Here is a 15,846-nt window from a genome sequence, read left to right as displayed (position 1 = left end):
GGATTTCATTTTACTTGGATCCACAATCAACACCCATGGAAGCAGCAGCCAAGAAATCGAATGACGTATTGCATTAGGCATATCTGCTGCAAAAGATCTCTTTAAAGTATTAAAAAGCAGTCACTTTAAGGACTAAGGTGCGCATGACACAAGCCATGGTATTTTTCAATTGCCTCATATGCATGCAAACGCTGGACAACAAATAAGGTAGACTGAAGAAGAATTGATGCATTTGAATTATGGTGTTGGCAAAGAATACTGAATGTTCCATGAACAGCCAGACGAACGAACAAATCTGTCTTGGAAAAAGTACAGCCAGAGTAGAATAATCCTTAGAAGCAAGGATGGCAAGACTTCGTCTCACGTACTTTGGACATGTCATCAAGAGGGACCAGTACCTGGAGAAGGACATCATGCTTGGCAAAGTAGAGGGACAGTGAAAAAGAGGAAGACCCTCAATAAGATGGATTGACACAGTGGCGGCAACAATGGGCTCAAACATAGCAAAGATTGTGAGGATGGTGCAGGACCGGGCAGTATTTCATTCTGTTGTACACAGGGTTGCTTTGAGTCAGAACCGACTCAACAGCACCTAACAACAACAACAATAAACTATTCGATCTAGGCAATAATCATAATGACTGACAAAACAAGGCAAAAAGACCTGTGATGGAAACTCATACCACCACCTACGAAGTAATTTTGACAAAACAAGCTGATCTAGCCTCATTGTAGCTAGTCACCAAAGATGCCCCACCGTCTCCCAATAAACTATGCCTCCCGGTTTTCTCACTTCTATGATGCCCTCTTGGCTGGCCCTGTGAGTCACTTTAATTAACAGGATGTGGTGAAAGTCGACAGTGTGACTTCCAAGGGTAGATTAAAAGAATCCTTGCATCTTCTGCCTTGGTCCTTTGGTGGGCTCATTGGGGTAAGCTAGCTACCAAGGAAGAAGTCTGACAGCCCTGTGAAAAAGCCCAAACTAGCCATGCAGAGAAGCCACTAGAGGAGAGAGACAGAGAGAGATGTCTTCCCAGCCCAGGTGCCACACAAAGAAGCAAAAAGTCTGCAGAAGACTCCAGCCTAAGCCACCATCTCACTACAACCATATGAGGGACTCCACGTGAGAGTCATCAATCCCCGGACCTTTGAGAGATAATAATCAATTGTTTTAAACAGCAACAGATAATGGCGCAAGCCTAACTACCAATTTACAGGAAATACCAAACCTTCTGCCAAGCCAACTCCAACTCACAGCGACCCTACAGGACAGAGTAGAACTGCCCCATGGGATTTCCAAGGACCGGCTGCTGGATTTCAACTGTCAGCCTTTTGGTTAGTAGCCATAGCTCTTAACCACTGCACCACCAGGGCTCCAGGGGACCTGTTAAATGAAACCATGAGGGAACAAAGGAAGGAATGAAAACCCATCTGTTAAAAAGAATGAATTAACACATCTGAACCTTAACTAGAACTGTGTTTGTTTTATAGGTTGGTTTTTTAGGAGTCGATTAAGGTTATGAGACTACTGGGGACATAGAAACATGACCAGATATTTGACAAAATGGAATTATTGTTAAACATTTTAGATGTGCTTGTGTTTAAAAGCAAGTCCTTAATTTTAAAGATACATACACTAAGATATTCACAAATGAAATGTATATTATAGGGGGTTTTCTTTAAAATAATCCTGGAGATGGGGGAGATTAGATGTGAGTAAAAATGAAAGTGTGGCCATGAGTTGAAACCGTAAGTTCATTTTATTATCCTCATTTCTTTTGCATATGTTTGAAATTTTCCGTAATAAAAATGTATATACTTTGTTGAATTCCTTGGCTGTTTATTTATTTACTTATTGAAATGTGTGACAAAACCCAGATGTAGCTGAAATAAGCTATGAGGTTTTAATTTACACTTTGGAAAGTTCTTTTAAAGAAAAATTACTTTCACATCCTCATGTATCCAGAATATTGATCTAGATATTTAGATCACTTCTATTCTATAAAATGTGATCATAATATCCCTTATCTCAGCATTCACATACAGTGTTGTTATAAAAGGTGAACTGAGATAAATCATGAAAAAATGTTTTGAAAACCACACTTCGCTAAACAAATGTGAAACACTGCTGATACTAGGGATCATGTGTTTGGCAGATTCATGGTGAACTCTCTCAAAAGCCTGAAAGCTCAGAACTCTGTCTTGAATGCATTTGGCCCTCATGCTAGGCACAACACCTAGCAAATAGTAGGAGCTCTATAAATGCATCTTGGCTAGACCAGAAAACTGGGAGGAATACAGTACAGACATGTTTGATAAATAGCTTTTGCCTTTGATCCCTGACTAGAATTTTTTTTAAAGGGTCAATGGAGTAACAGAGTGGAAGAGGTAAATAGCTTACTGTAAACTCATCAGAAGTATTTGTTTAAAAAACTTACGTATATAGCCTACTATTGGTGAATTTTTAACATGTTATGTTTTTATATACGGAGTACAATATAGATGACTATTGTCTCAGTATGCTACACTTGATCAAATCTACTTTTGTGTGCTTTTGATTTTTTTTGTAGCCTAATTATAAGAGAATGGAAAGTCTGGTATTTAATACAGGCTAGTCAAGTGAGCAATAAACAATTGCAAACTTGCCTAGGGGCTATTTTGCCGTCTCATCATCAGGAGGCTAAAGCATATGTTGGATATTAGCCTGGGTGGACACAATGTGTCCTATTTATTCAAGGTTTCCTTTGAAGCCACAATTTATAAGTTTTGTTTCTTAGGGGTATATGTCAAACTTCATTTAGCATTAGTTGGTATCTGGATACACTGAATAGCAAAAAGGCAGCATTTGGGGGCAATAAATAAAATATATATATATATATATATATATATATATATGCCTATGCCTGCTATATGAGCAACAATGTCAGTTTCACTTATGTAACTCACAGAAGAGGAGAAATACAATGGAGAACTTGACATTACAAAACCAAGATGAAAAATTTTTCAGTTTGTGAATACAAAACTGCATATGGAGGAGAAATATTAAAATATTTTCCTTTCTCATAAGAATGTTTTACAAATTTTTCTGGAAGTATCTTTAAATTTTAAACATTTAAGAGGACATTTGTGGAACTGATGTTTTACTTTGGAACGTTTGCATGAATAGTAGAAATTTGTTGGAATAGAGAAAAAACCAAAACCAAACCTGTTGCCATCGAGTCGATTCTGACTCACAGAGTATCCATAAAATTGACTCAAATAAAACAACTAATATTTGAATAATGTTTTGTACTTATAAATATATTTTACATTTATTAGTTCACTTTAATTCTCACAACACCCTGTGAATTAGATATTACAAGCCTAAATTTATGGATGTGTAATGTGGCACTCAAAACACAGTGAAGTCTGTAAAGCTAAGACTTGTACTTCGATATTGCTGATCATTTCAACTATGTTACATTACTTTGGAAAGTAGTTTTCAAATATGATTGTGATGCTCATGACTGTTGACAATTTATCACGCTATTTTCATCAACATTATTTTCTAAGACTCATCCGTGTTGATCAGTTTAGCTACAGTGCGAACACTTTCAATGCTGCATTTTACTCCATCATGTGAATACAATGTAAGTTATTTCTACATTTATCTCTTGATGGATATTTCATTGTTTCTCTTTTTTGAAATTACATACAGCACTGCAATAAACTTTTTTGTACGTATCTCCTGGTGGACACATGCAAGAATTTCTCTGGGGCATATACCTAAGTGGCAAAACTGCTGAATCATAAGATGTATGCATGCTGAACTTTACAAGGAGTGTCAAAATGTTTTTCCAAAGCTTATATGCCATTTTATATAATATATAATATACTATTTTTACAAAGTTTAAAAGCAAAACTAAACAAAAGATTATTTAAGAATATATGTTTCCATGATGAGACAAAAAAGGTAGAGAATCCTAATAAAATTCAGGATAGCAGTTATTTCTAGGGGAGAGGGAGGAGAATGAATGAGGAGTAATCAAAAACAGCTTCAATGTTTTGGTAATATTCTTGCTTTTAAGGTCAGCTGTGGATTCCAGGGTCATTATAATTAAGCTTCACAACTACATTTGTATTGTATGTATTCTTTTCTATGTATCAATATTTATGTAGTTGTAAAACTGGGCAGGTATAATAATAAAGATCTGAAAAGGGTTAGAAGCCTTGAGAATTGTTGGCAAAGATACTTCACATTTAAAAATAAATTTACTGTCTTTATTTCAAGATGAAAATAAAAATAAACAGAAGATTTTTTTAATGTATCATACCAAATTTTGATAATTTTAAGATCACCATGATAATACCTTTTCTTATTCTATGATGTCGTTTTGTTTTTGTTTTGTTTTGTTTTTTAACTGCCTCAAAGTTCACAGAAACTGGGCCTTGAGAAATTAAAGAAGGGATTTGGTAATGTCTATTCTCTCAGAGAAATTTTCCCTTTTACTGAATGCATCTATCTTCAAAACATTCAAATTAGTCAATTATCAAAGGAATAAAAATATCAAAATACTAATGCACTGACCCAAAAAAGAATAATTCAATGGAAGTCAATGTCAGCAGATACCCCCTATATGAGTATCTATAAATTATATACATGTACTACTGTGCTTACAGATTACAGACATGTAACCCATATACAAAAATAGGCATTTATAAATAATTTGATAAAAATAGATCTAAGTAGAAGTTCGACTATGTTCTTCCTACACCACAGTGGATGGTTTTGTGAGGCCCACGAGGCTCATACACTCCACTTTGGAGATGCTGTTCCAGCCTTCCAAGATATGGATTAAGGAGCACGTAGCCCAAACTTGCATAATGATATTGCTATTCTGTTTGTAAACCCACATTATTCAGTTATGTTTCAACCCATTTCTATTACCCTGAAGAAACTAATGTGTCTGTCATTTAAAGTAGATAACGCCCAATTATGTCAACAATGCTGTTTGCAAATAGTGTAAGTGAGAATTAAAGGCACCATCTTTAGATCTGACTTATGTTTCAAGACCATAATGGAAAAACAAAAAAATGAAAACATTAAACAAAAAAAAATCACCTTTCTGCTACTGAGTGATTGATTTTTTTTTTTTTTTTGTCTTTCAAAGGAGATAAAGTCAGCACCTTAAAAGACTTGTCTTTAACCCAGGCTATCTTTTATTAAAGTGTACAATTGTGGGTGCATGCCTAGAGGAGTTAATAGTCTGCTCCTAACAAAAGAGTCTGGATTCCACAATATGCCTTTTGCCAGCGGCATAGTTCCCCAAAGCACACAGCTAACTGCATCTCCTGCTGTACCTGTAACAATTTAATTGTGTAAGTCAGCCTAGTCAAGCATCTCCAGCTCATGACTGGGAGACATGAAATTCATTGTCATTATTGTCCCTGTCATTTTGGATCATTATATCCTGCTGCAGAATTTTCCTCACTTCAGTGCATTTTTACCTCCAGGAGCCAGGGATTATAGCTGAGGTTGTGGTGGGGGCAGGACCGTGAACTACATTTACCTCAGGGGCGCCAGAGATTAAACTGGCTTTGCTCTCTCATGAGCTGAATTCATCTATTTGTATGCTGTGAGTTTTAGGTTGGAATAAAAATGAATATTCTAGTAAAACCTGGGCTTTAATTCCCCCTCTGAAACATAGTTGTAACCAACTTTTATGTACATTAGGGAAGCCAATGTAATTTCTTGTAGGTTGCTCTTTTCATATATGCGTAAGTAATACATTAGGGCATCATCTGATATGAAAAAGCACATATCTCTCTCTCTGTCAATGCCTCATCTCACAGAAAGGAACTATTTAAAGTTATTATTTTATTCTTCAGTTTCATTTTATAGAAGCTTAATAGGGATATGTAATGGTTTTAAATATTTAATGAGTTTTAATTATATCTCATTTTCTGTGCACTGGATTGGATGACTGGAGTCCAATAGCATAGCACCAAAGATCCACTCTGGGAACTGGAAGATTGAAGTAAAGTTGATAGAGGAAGACAAAATAAATTCCTAGGAAATCAGCTGCCCCCAGCAGCTGGTTCGCACAGTCTCACAGCCTGCCAAGTCATCCAAGCTTGCAGTGCCTTAAATACTTCTTGCTGACTTAGGAGAATTGGACCATTCACCATACTCTCCACCTAGTAGCCTTCTTAGCAGTGGTAGTTGCCATGGCAAAGGTCCACCTGGTGGGTCTTTGCTAGGAGAGAGGAAGAGTGCATAGGAAAAAACTAGTACATGTCTCAATCAGTGAGTCAGCTGGCTGTTATCTCTAACAGGATATAAGGAGAAATTACAACTGAAGGAAGAGCCTGCCTGGTATGTCAATTTCTATGCCGATTTCATATAGATTTTACTAAGAAATTTGACATTTCCTTTGCCTGGAGCCCTGGTGGCAAAGTGATTAAGAGCTTGCCTGCTACCCAAGAGGTCAGCAGTTTGAATCCACCAGCTGGTCCTTGGAAATTCTATGGGGCAGTTCTACTCTGTCTTATAGGGTCACTATAAGTCAGAATCACTCGAGGGCAGTGGTTTTTTTTTTTTGTTGTTGTTGTTGTTTTTATGTGTGTACTGAATAAAGATGGTGGTTGTTCTTCCATGTGCCTGTTGTTCTAGCACTTAATAATAAAATACGCCAATGGATCATACAAATGCCGTGCACAGAACAGTCACTATAATTACCCCATAAAAAGTATGTGGAATTTAATTTATTATCTGTTATGGATTGAGTTGTATCACCCAAAAATATCTGTCAGCTTGGCTGGGTCATGATTCCCATTGTTGCATGATTGTGTACCATTTTGTAATCTGATGTGATTTCCTTATGTGTTGTAAACTCTATCACCATGATGTAATAAGATGGATTAGCAGCAGTTATACTGATGAGGTATACAAGACTGAATAGTGTCTTAAACCAATCTCTTTTGAGATATAAAAGAGAGAAGCGAGCAGAGACACATGGGAACCTCATACCGCCAAGAAAGCAGTGCTGGGAGCAGAGCGTGTCCTTTGGACCTGAGGTTCCTGCACAGAGAAGCTCCCAGACCAAGGGCAGATTGATTACACGGACCTTCCTCCAGAGCTGACAGAGAAGGCGTTCCCTTGGAGCTGATGCCCTGAATTTGGACTTGTAGCCTACTGGACTGTGAGAGAATAAATTTCTTCGTTAAAGCCATCCACTTGTGGTATTTCTGTTATAGTAGCACTAGATGACTAAGACATTATCCTTGTGAACTTTTGGAAGGAATAGATTCTGCCTTAATCATATGCAATGGGCCATCATCAGTATTCGGGTTTAAGTGTACTTATGAGTAATTATGAAGAAAATTTTTGACCTTTGTACGTAGGGTCACTATGAATCAGAATCAACTCGATGGCAACAGGTTTGGTTTTGTTGGGTTTGGTATATTTTGTACTTCAGAGAGAACATCTTTCAGCTCCAACATCTCAGTGTTGAAGGGACCTTAAAGTTTGTCTCAGACCCTACTCTGCATAAAGCCATGGCAATGTTTACTAGACTGTCCCACTCGATGTTCACGTCGTTACATTTCATTTTTCACTAGCACTGAAGTGACTGTGTAATGTATTAATGATAACAGTTTTTAGTTGCCAAAACTTCTTGCAGCATTTAGAAGTTTGCCTGATTACTTATGACACTTTTTATCATAATCAAGATTATCTCAAAGTTGGAGTTATAAAAAATAGTTATTTCAAGCTGCTCAAATGCATCTTGAAATCATCTGGGTGGCTGTCATTACATTCCAATGACAGTTACTTGTGGAAAAAGAGAATTTTCTCTTGTTAAGGAAGGTTTATCTTATAAATTACAATTTGTAGGCTTGGGTTTCTGATAGCGAATGTTCAGGAAGATATTTTTTCCCCTCTGAAATAATTTGGTAGCAGGATGATGTTATTTTTCTGGTCAAGGGGTGAGACATTCCTTTCTCTCACTGAGCACAGCATTTGCCACGTGTAATTCCTTTACCTACATGTTCCTCTCTAAGTTATTTCTATGTCAATATTTAATTTGCTCCTCACAGCATTAGGTAAAACAGGAGCTGTCCCTATCTGCGAACACAGTCTTGAAAGTCTAGGACTAACCTTTGTTTCACATTCTTCTATTGCCTAACCTCAAGCATGACATCCACCATGTATCTGTCAGTTTGTTGTACTGTGGTGGCTTGTGTGTTGCTGTGATACTGGAAGATTTGCAACCGGTATTTCAAATACTGACTTGAAGCACTTACTGATGAAGATCAAAGACCACAGCTTCCAGTATTGATTATATTTCAACATAAAGAAAACAAAAATCCTTACAACTGGACCAATAAGCAACATCATGATAAACAGAGAAAAGACTGAAGTTGTCAAGGACTTTATTTTACTTGGATCCACAATCAACACCCATGGAAGCAGCAGTCAAGAAATCAAAAGACTGCATTGGGCAAATCTGCTGCAAAAGATCTCTTTAAAGTGTTAAAAAGCAAAGATGTCACTTTAAGGACTAAGATGCACCTGACCCAAGACATGATATTTTCAATAGCCTCATATGCATGTAAAAGCTGGACAATGATTAAGGAAGAATTGATGCCTTTGAATTATGGTGATGGCAAAGAATACTGAATATACCATGGACTGTCAGAAGAATGAACGTACCTGTCTTGGAAGAAATATAGCCAGAATGCCCCTTAGAAGCAAGGATAGCAAGACTTTGTCTCACATACTTTGGACATGTTATCAGGAGGGACCAGTCCTTGGAGAAGGAGATCATGCGTGGCACATAGGAAGACCCTCAACAAGATGGATTGATAACAATGGCTGCAACAATGGGCTCAAACATAGCAGTGATTGTGAGGATACCACAGGACTAGGTAGTATTTTGTTCTGCTGTAAACAGGGTCATTATGAGTTGGAATCGACCGAAAGCACCTAACAAGTGTGACATAGTTGGGTCTATATCATTTCAGAAAATGTTTAAAACACAAATTATTTATTGCAAATGGTTAGAATATAATTACTTTTACCCCATCAGTTCAAGGCTTAAGATGTTCAAATAGCAATTTGAAATTATTTTAAATAATAATTTCAAAATTGTTAAATAATCTTTGCTAAGCTCATAGTTTTGCAACCTGTAACAAGTTATAAAGGCTAAGTCTAGATGAAACAAATTCTTCTTCCTCTTGATTTTAATAGGATAATGTTTCTTCTGCATTAACTGACATAGATTCCCTAGTTTTTCCATGCAGACTCAATAAGAATCTGTAATTCATAACAATGCCAAACCAACATAAGACAAGATAAAACAAACTGAATTATACTTTTACTAACATTCCTCTTAAGGAGATTCAGATATGCACAAGTTAATAAATATATTGTGTATATGTACAATACATCACATGGTAGAAAAAATGAACAAGTATTTGCGATGGGTTTGTGCAGGAGGGATTAGAGACAAGCAGCAAAGGGCACAAACACTTCCATTTCAGTATGGGCAGGATGCTATCTGCAGAATGCCTTCTTACTCCTCCTGGACAGAACCCTCTTTAATATAATCACCCAATAAACTACAATGGATTAACATTAAGGGTCTGATGCAGAGAAAGCAAATTCACAGTTAAGGTTGTCCTTTAACGTTCGGTGCAATTGAGGGCACCAAAAAAGTAGTTAAGTGGCCCCCTGTGGTGTTCAGACGTTGGAAGGCACTGCAAACTGTGAATTTTCTAGCTTTTAATGTTTGTCTAAAACCCTTAAGATTTTTCTACTACCCTTGCTGCTACGGCATTTTCTTGAGTTTGGTCCCCATTGCCCCTTTTACACGTATACATTTTGCTTTCATATATAAAAGCCTGACACACAGCTGAGTTGACTCAGAAATATAACACTGGGAAGAAGAAAAAAGGGTATGGGTGGCCTTGAAGCCATCCCAAATATGATGTATAAATATCAAAGTCTCATGAAAAAAAATTTCTTCATGCTAAGAGTTTAAATATCCAACAGGAAATATAAAAGATTAAATAATGGGGGGCGGGGAACTCATGGAGCATACGGTCCTTTGTGTCACAAAATTCCTAAGACTTTTTGAAAATGTACCATTACCTGTCTCCAGCTATTTCCTTTTAAGTGGACGTCTGATCTATTTTCTAATTCTGTATACTCTTTAAAAATGATAGTAAAATTTCACAAAAGGTTTTGCCTGTTTTGTTTTGTATTGTTTCATGTTTGTGGTCCATCTGGAGATATATAGTGAGTGGTTAGTTTCTTCAAATGAAACTGTATGAACCTATATTGTTCACATGCCAAAAAAAAAAAGGAATGAACATTGCACACATGGTAAATGGACACTAAAGAAATGTCACTGTTAGAAAACAACTAAAATATGCACTAGAAACTGAGGGTTTGGATTAACAGTTGCAATGTTCATCCACCTTCATCACATAAATTGTTATGTTCAAGAATTGCATCCCGTGCAAAGCACAAACATGTCAATTTCAGCCCACGGGGCATTTTTCCCTACGTTTATAACCCCTTGAAAATAGAGGTTTCATCTAGAAAACCTAACAGGTCCTCAGCTGCTTTCAACATTGTAATATATTCATAAGGCAAGTATACTGGCAAACATCTAACAAATTAAATGGCATCAGGGTGGGGTCAAAATTCATAATGCTGGAAAATGGACCAAACCAACCATGGGATACAAAGTAGAAATCAAAGAAGAAAAGGAAAATGTGGAACAAACAATATTAAAAGCAAAACATTATGGGGAGCCTTTCAGCCAGTATTAGAGAAAATGACGAGTATGTGAGTGTAAGCTAAACATTAAATGTTAAGATGCAAAACTATCTCATTAAGATTATACTGTAAGGTTCACATGTGAGAGAAAAGTATCTAGTTTAAAAAAAAAAAAAATCACATACCATCATAGTAGACAATCGCTCCTACCAGTTTGTCCTTCTGGAGCATTGGAAAATGCTCAAGGGCTCTTGATTTGCTAAGGACGTAACTGCTTTTCAGGCAATTACTTCCTGCAACCAGATCATATAGCTTGATTCCTACCCAGTAGTAAGGTAACTGCCACCACCTACAGCATAAACAAGGGGAAAGGTTTCTTTAGAAATAGACTATCGCATGACATAATGTCACTTTAATTTACAAAATGTTTTCCATTTAAGAAAATCAAAGCATACCTAGCAGTGTATACAAAAGAAACGAGAACTCCACAACTGTTTCTGACAACTTAGCTGAATTATATAAGCAAATGAATCAGTGAGACTTTAATTAAACGATCTCTAAGGCCATGGTTCTCAACCCTGGCTGCATATTAGAATTCTCTGGGGAGCATTAAAAAAAAAAAAAAAAAATACTGATGCCTGTGTCTCACACGTGCAGAGACATATTGAAGTAGCCTAGCATGGGAACCCAGGTGATCCTAATGTGAAGCCAGGGTTGAGAATCATCAGTCTGAGAAGTTCTAAGTAATTGATGACAAAAGATTGACAAAAATTATAAAATCTGTTTCTAGGCCCCCATAACACTCTTAGGGCTAAAAGTGTTACATAATCCACTTTTTCTTATTACCTGTGTTCCAGCTTAAGGCAAACTTCATAGAGAGCTCAACAACATGAAGAAGACTTGGGTTTACAATTTATAATGTGACACCTCCAAACCAAATGTCAGCTAAAGTCAACTCAGGAATTTAAAATCACCCAAAATGGTTTGGCTTTGGAGTTGGCACGTGATGGGGTCAGATTCTGCAGATCTGGACTTTGCATTTTACACACTACACATCGCCTTCCTGTGTTCTCCAGTGACAGTGTAGCTGCTCAGCTATAAATACTCAGTGGAGTAAGAAGGTACTGATTACAAATGCACAACACTACCACCTTTGCCTCCACGAGCTGGTGCTCAGAGGTGGGTCTGTAGAAAGTAATTTAGGAAAAGCCGCACTTTTAAATACTACAAAGGAAAATATTTGAAAAAGATTGGCATAAATTAAAACCACATTAAGAAATATACATTGAGGGATTATTTTCATTAAAACTGTTGTTCTATTGACCTCAGATAAGCAAATAGTACACAGGTGATATCAAAAGGCTTACTTGTAAACTGGAAGCATTATAGGTAATGGAGATGATAAATGGGGAGCAATTTCTAGAAGGTTGGCACGCTCATGAAGGGCTTCTTTTACCATCCTATACTGAAAAGCAAAACAGGGAAAATTAGTTTGGCAGTAACAGATCATAATATTTTCAAATGGCAAACATACACCCTGCCAACTGATTGATACACAGAAACCTCTCTACCTCCGAGTGAGGATAGCTCCCTCCTAATCAAATTTCTAATAATACATCATGCTGTCAACCTCAAAGATTTTTAGAAACCTTAACTGTATTTGCATAGGAGAAAAACATGCTGTCAGAGTTACCAGGTGTAAGATATTTCCTTGACTTGAGTTACAAGATTATTGTAACAATTTATCTTGCATTCTCCGTACCTATTGTCCCTTTTCTCAGTTCCCTATAATATTTTCTTCATTTGTTCAAATTTCACACTAAAAGTTTCCTTCCTGCCTCCATGAAGCCCAGCAAGGATAATACATAACAGTTGCACAGTACTTTATAGATTGCATAAAAGTTTTTGTCTTAATTCCTTTATTCCTCATTTTACTTCTGTGAAGAGCCACCATTACTATTACAATACTAATTTTACAGATGAGAAAACCGAGGTTCAGAGCGAGAACACATGACAACTCGTCTGATTCTCAAGCCTCTGTTCTTTTCCTTTCATCATCATTATGCTGAAGAGAAACGTAAGAAAAGGGGACAGATTCGAAAGTGACAATGTCAAGACCCTGCTGCTGTGTTTTTCCTGTACGATAAGCAGATAGGAAGTTCAGCTGATTTTTTTTTTTTACCCCTCTGGGAAATGTCATCTTCCACACTGCCTTGGCGGTTTTCAAATGGTGGCAGACTGGACACAATAAAGTGTGGCATAAGAAAAGCATGACTCAGATTGTCATTTCCTTAAGAATATGTCAGTGAAAATACGAGCGCATGACCGTAGCCGCTGTTAAGTGGATCAATGTGACACTTCCCCTGCACTACAACACAGCTCCCCAAAATTGTCTGGGAAGTAGCAATTTGGTGGCCATTGGCAAAAGCCTAATCACAATTGTTAGACGGCAAAACATCCAAAAGTGATTTTGTAAATTTGCCTTTGTAGGAAAAGCCCCTGATTACCCATAAACGTAATACTACAGGAAAGAACTGACACACCTCTCCTTAAAGATATGGCAGAAGAATACACTAAATAGGTATTTCCAACAGGAAAAAATGTTAAAAGCCATAAAAAAAAAAAAAAAGAAAACCTGATTTAATTGGGTAGAAAAAAGCTTCATCGCAATTTTTGTTTAACAACCAGCATACACAATTACCTGCTCAATATCCAACTTCATGATAGCCTTCTGAAGATATCTCACACCACCATGGATCAATTTAGTGCTTCTGCTGCTGGTCCCTGATGAGAAATCATCTCTCTCTACAAGGGCTGTTTTTAGTCCTGTGTAACCAGAAAACCAAATTAACTTCTTAAATTACACAATTTGTATGTAATTCATTAAAGGCACTTCTCCAGGGTAGAGACAATCACAAGAAAAATTACTCTGAACACGGATAAATTTGTATTCAAAGTGCAGTACACTGTCTATATTATAATGAAGGGATTTTAGTCTCTTCCTGGGGGAAAAGTCAAACCAGAACTAGAAGCATATTAAACTGTGAATGAATCGCAACTAGAAAATATTACAATACAATTTCATGGCAGTAACATACACTGGTGCTTTTAGAAGGCCATAGGAGACCCTGGCACCTATCTCTTCCCATGTAGTTAATTCAGCATTAGGAAGTCTTCGGGAACTTCCCTTCACCCCTCACTACAACAATACAGTCATGTTTCAGCCCCTCATCTCTGATCTCTAAACACAGCATCAAAAAGTGCAGATTATACCTCCGTCTATGTGCCATCACCTATTTAGAAATGCATCTAGGGTAATGTTATTTGTTGTTGTTGTTAGCTGCTGTCCAGTCAGCCCTCAACTCATGGCAACTCCATGTACAAGAGGATAGGACCTTTGTGATCCATAGGGTTTTCATTGGCTAATTTTCTGAAGTAGATCGCCAGGCCTCTCTTCCTAGTCTGTCTTAGTCTGCGAGCTCCGCTGAAACCTGTTCGACACCATAGCAACACGCAAGCCTCCACTGACAGGCGGTGGTTGTGCATGAGGTGCACTGGCCAGGAAGTGAAGCCAAGTCTCCCACATAGAAGGCAAGAATTCTACCACTGATCCACCAGTGCCTCGGGGTGGTGCTATAGGAAGTATAAAATGGGAAACGGGGTGGCAGAAAGCATCAAAACAGAAGAAAGAAGAGAATAACCTCTGATATTAAGTAATTTACATCTAGTTAAAAACATGCAAGCATGACAATAGTTTAGAATTACAAAGAAAAATACATGTCATTACAAATGAAAACAGTGTAGTGTATCCACGGGTAAAGGAAAGAAAATACTGGCAAGCTGAGGCTGAGCAAAGTCAGGGCAGTCTATAAGTCTCCACACCCACCCCTCTTCTTATTTGGAGATTGCAGTAAATCTCTTAGAGATGGTGTTCGGAGAAGAAGCCTTTGAAACCAGTTTTTTTTCTTGCAAAGACACCCTTGCCTCTTCAGGACTAGACAGGACCATACACTAATTGAGAGATGAAAGCCAAAACCTGCAAACGCCCAAAGTATATGTCAACACCAAGCCATGAGGAATTTTCGTGGCTGGGCAATGCCTGGTATTCTCTTGGGGAATGAGAGAATGTCATAGAATCCAATTACAATGGGAATATGTAACTGGAGTAGTTTTGGGCTCACAAAGCTCACATAAGAGAACCTGTGCATGCATTCAATTCAGAGCCATTCATTACTTTTAATACCAAAGGGTCGTTTTTATAACTTTTAACAGTTTAAATATCGTACCCAAATGTCATCATAAAATCAGGGCAATTCCCTTGACTCAAAAGGACAAAATATTTGGAAACTGTGGAGAGAAAAGTAGAGAACTTTGATTCAAGGGCAGAAACTGCTAATGCCCTAACTAACTAGCAAAATAACACAGAAATTACAGGTATTGCAGACTCAGGTCACTCTCTATATCCATATAAACCAGAAAAAGCTGTAAAATGCTCAACTATTAAAGCTATAGCAGTGCTTTGTAAACTTAGTATCGGATGTATTAAAAACACCAGAAAAACAGACAAACATAGTACATATCTTTGAAAAGAATATTAATGGAGAGGCTAAGTGCCAGACAAACAGGCTAGTGCTGGAAATGAATTAGGATGGGCCACATTTTCAAGTAGCCTCCATCCCAGAAAAAGGCAAGTAAACAAGTGCAGGTGCTATGTTTGAAAATACAGAGGACTCTCATCTTAGTCCGGTACAGAAGTTAAATTTAGGACATAAACTCCAAATTATATCTAGTCAAAATTACATTTGAAACTCTGAAGAATGCACTGTCTTTGGTGGGTTTTTTCACTTTTTCTTAGTAAGTCCAACACAGTTCTTCGTCCAGCACTGAAATAGACCATTTTTTTCTTCAGCTGCAAATCAGATGAGGAAGTTAACTTTCAAATGGCATTTCAGAGCCAGATTATTTAAAATGTACCTCTCTTTAAACCCTGGAATCACAGTCATGGCATCAAGATGCTCGCACCACGAGCGGCAGGGAAGTAAGACCAAGATAGGACAAGCAGGTTCCCATCCAGCCCAAGC

The 15,846-nt window shown here is 37.4% G+C and overlaps 1 protein-coding gene across 7 annotated transcripts in view; it reads right to left on the bottom strand.

Annotated features, from left to right (window-relative positions):
- The window catches only part of GPD2 (glycerol-3-phosphate dehydrogenase 2), a 180,968-nt gene that overhangs the window by 76,459 nt on the left and 88,663 nt on the right, over positions 1-15,846 (bottom strand). For 6 of the 7 annotated variants that reach the window (XM_023730411.1, XM_023730408.1, XM_023730410.1 and 3 more), the window contains 3 exons: positions 13,467-13,591; positions 12,133-12,230; positions 10,951-11,114 (listed from right to left, as the gene is read on the bottom strand). In XM_023730411.1, coding sequence (XP_023586179.1) covers positions 10,951-11,114; positions 12,133-12,230; positions 13,467-13,591 — 387 coding nt within the window. Of the gene's footprint in view, positions 1-10,950; positions 11,115-12,132; positions 12,231-13,466; positions 13,592-15,846 lie in introns of those variants that run through there. The other variant, XM_023730413.1, reaches the window with a different exon arrangement.

This window comes from Trichechus manatus, unplaced genomic scaffold (assembly GCF_000243295.1).
Source record: "Trichechus manatus latirostris isolate Lorelei unplaced genomic scaffold, TriManLat1.0 scaffold00036, whole genome shotgun sequence".
Taxonomy (NCBI): Eukaryota; Metazoa; Chordata; class Mammalia; order Sirenia; family Trichechidae; genus Trichechus; species Trichechus manatus.
The sequence above is the reverse complement of the archived record's forward strand: the minus strand, read 5'-3'. Positions and strand labels throughout refer to the sequence as shown.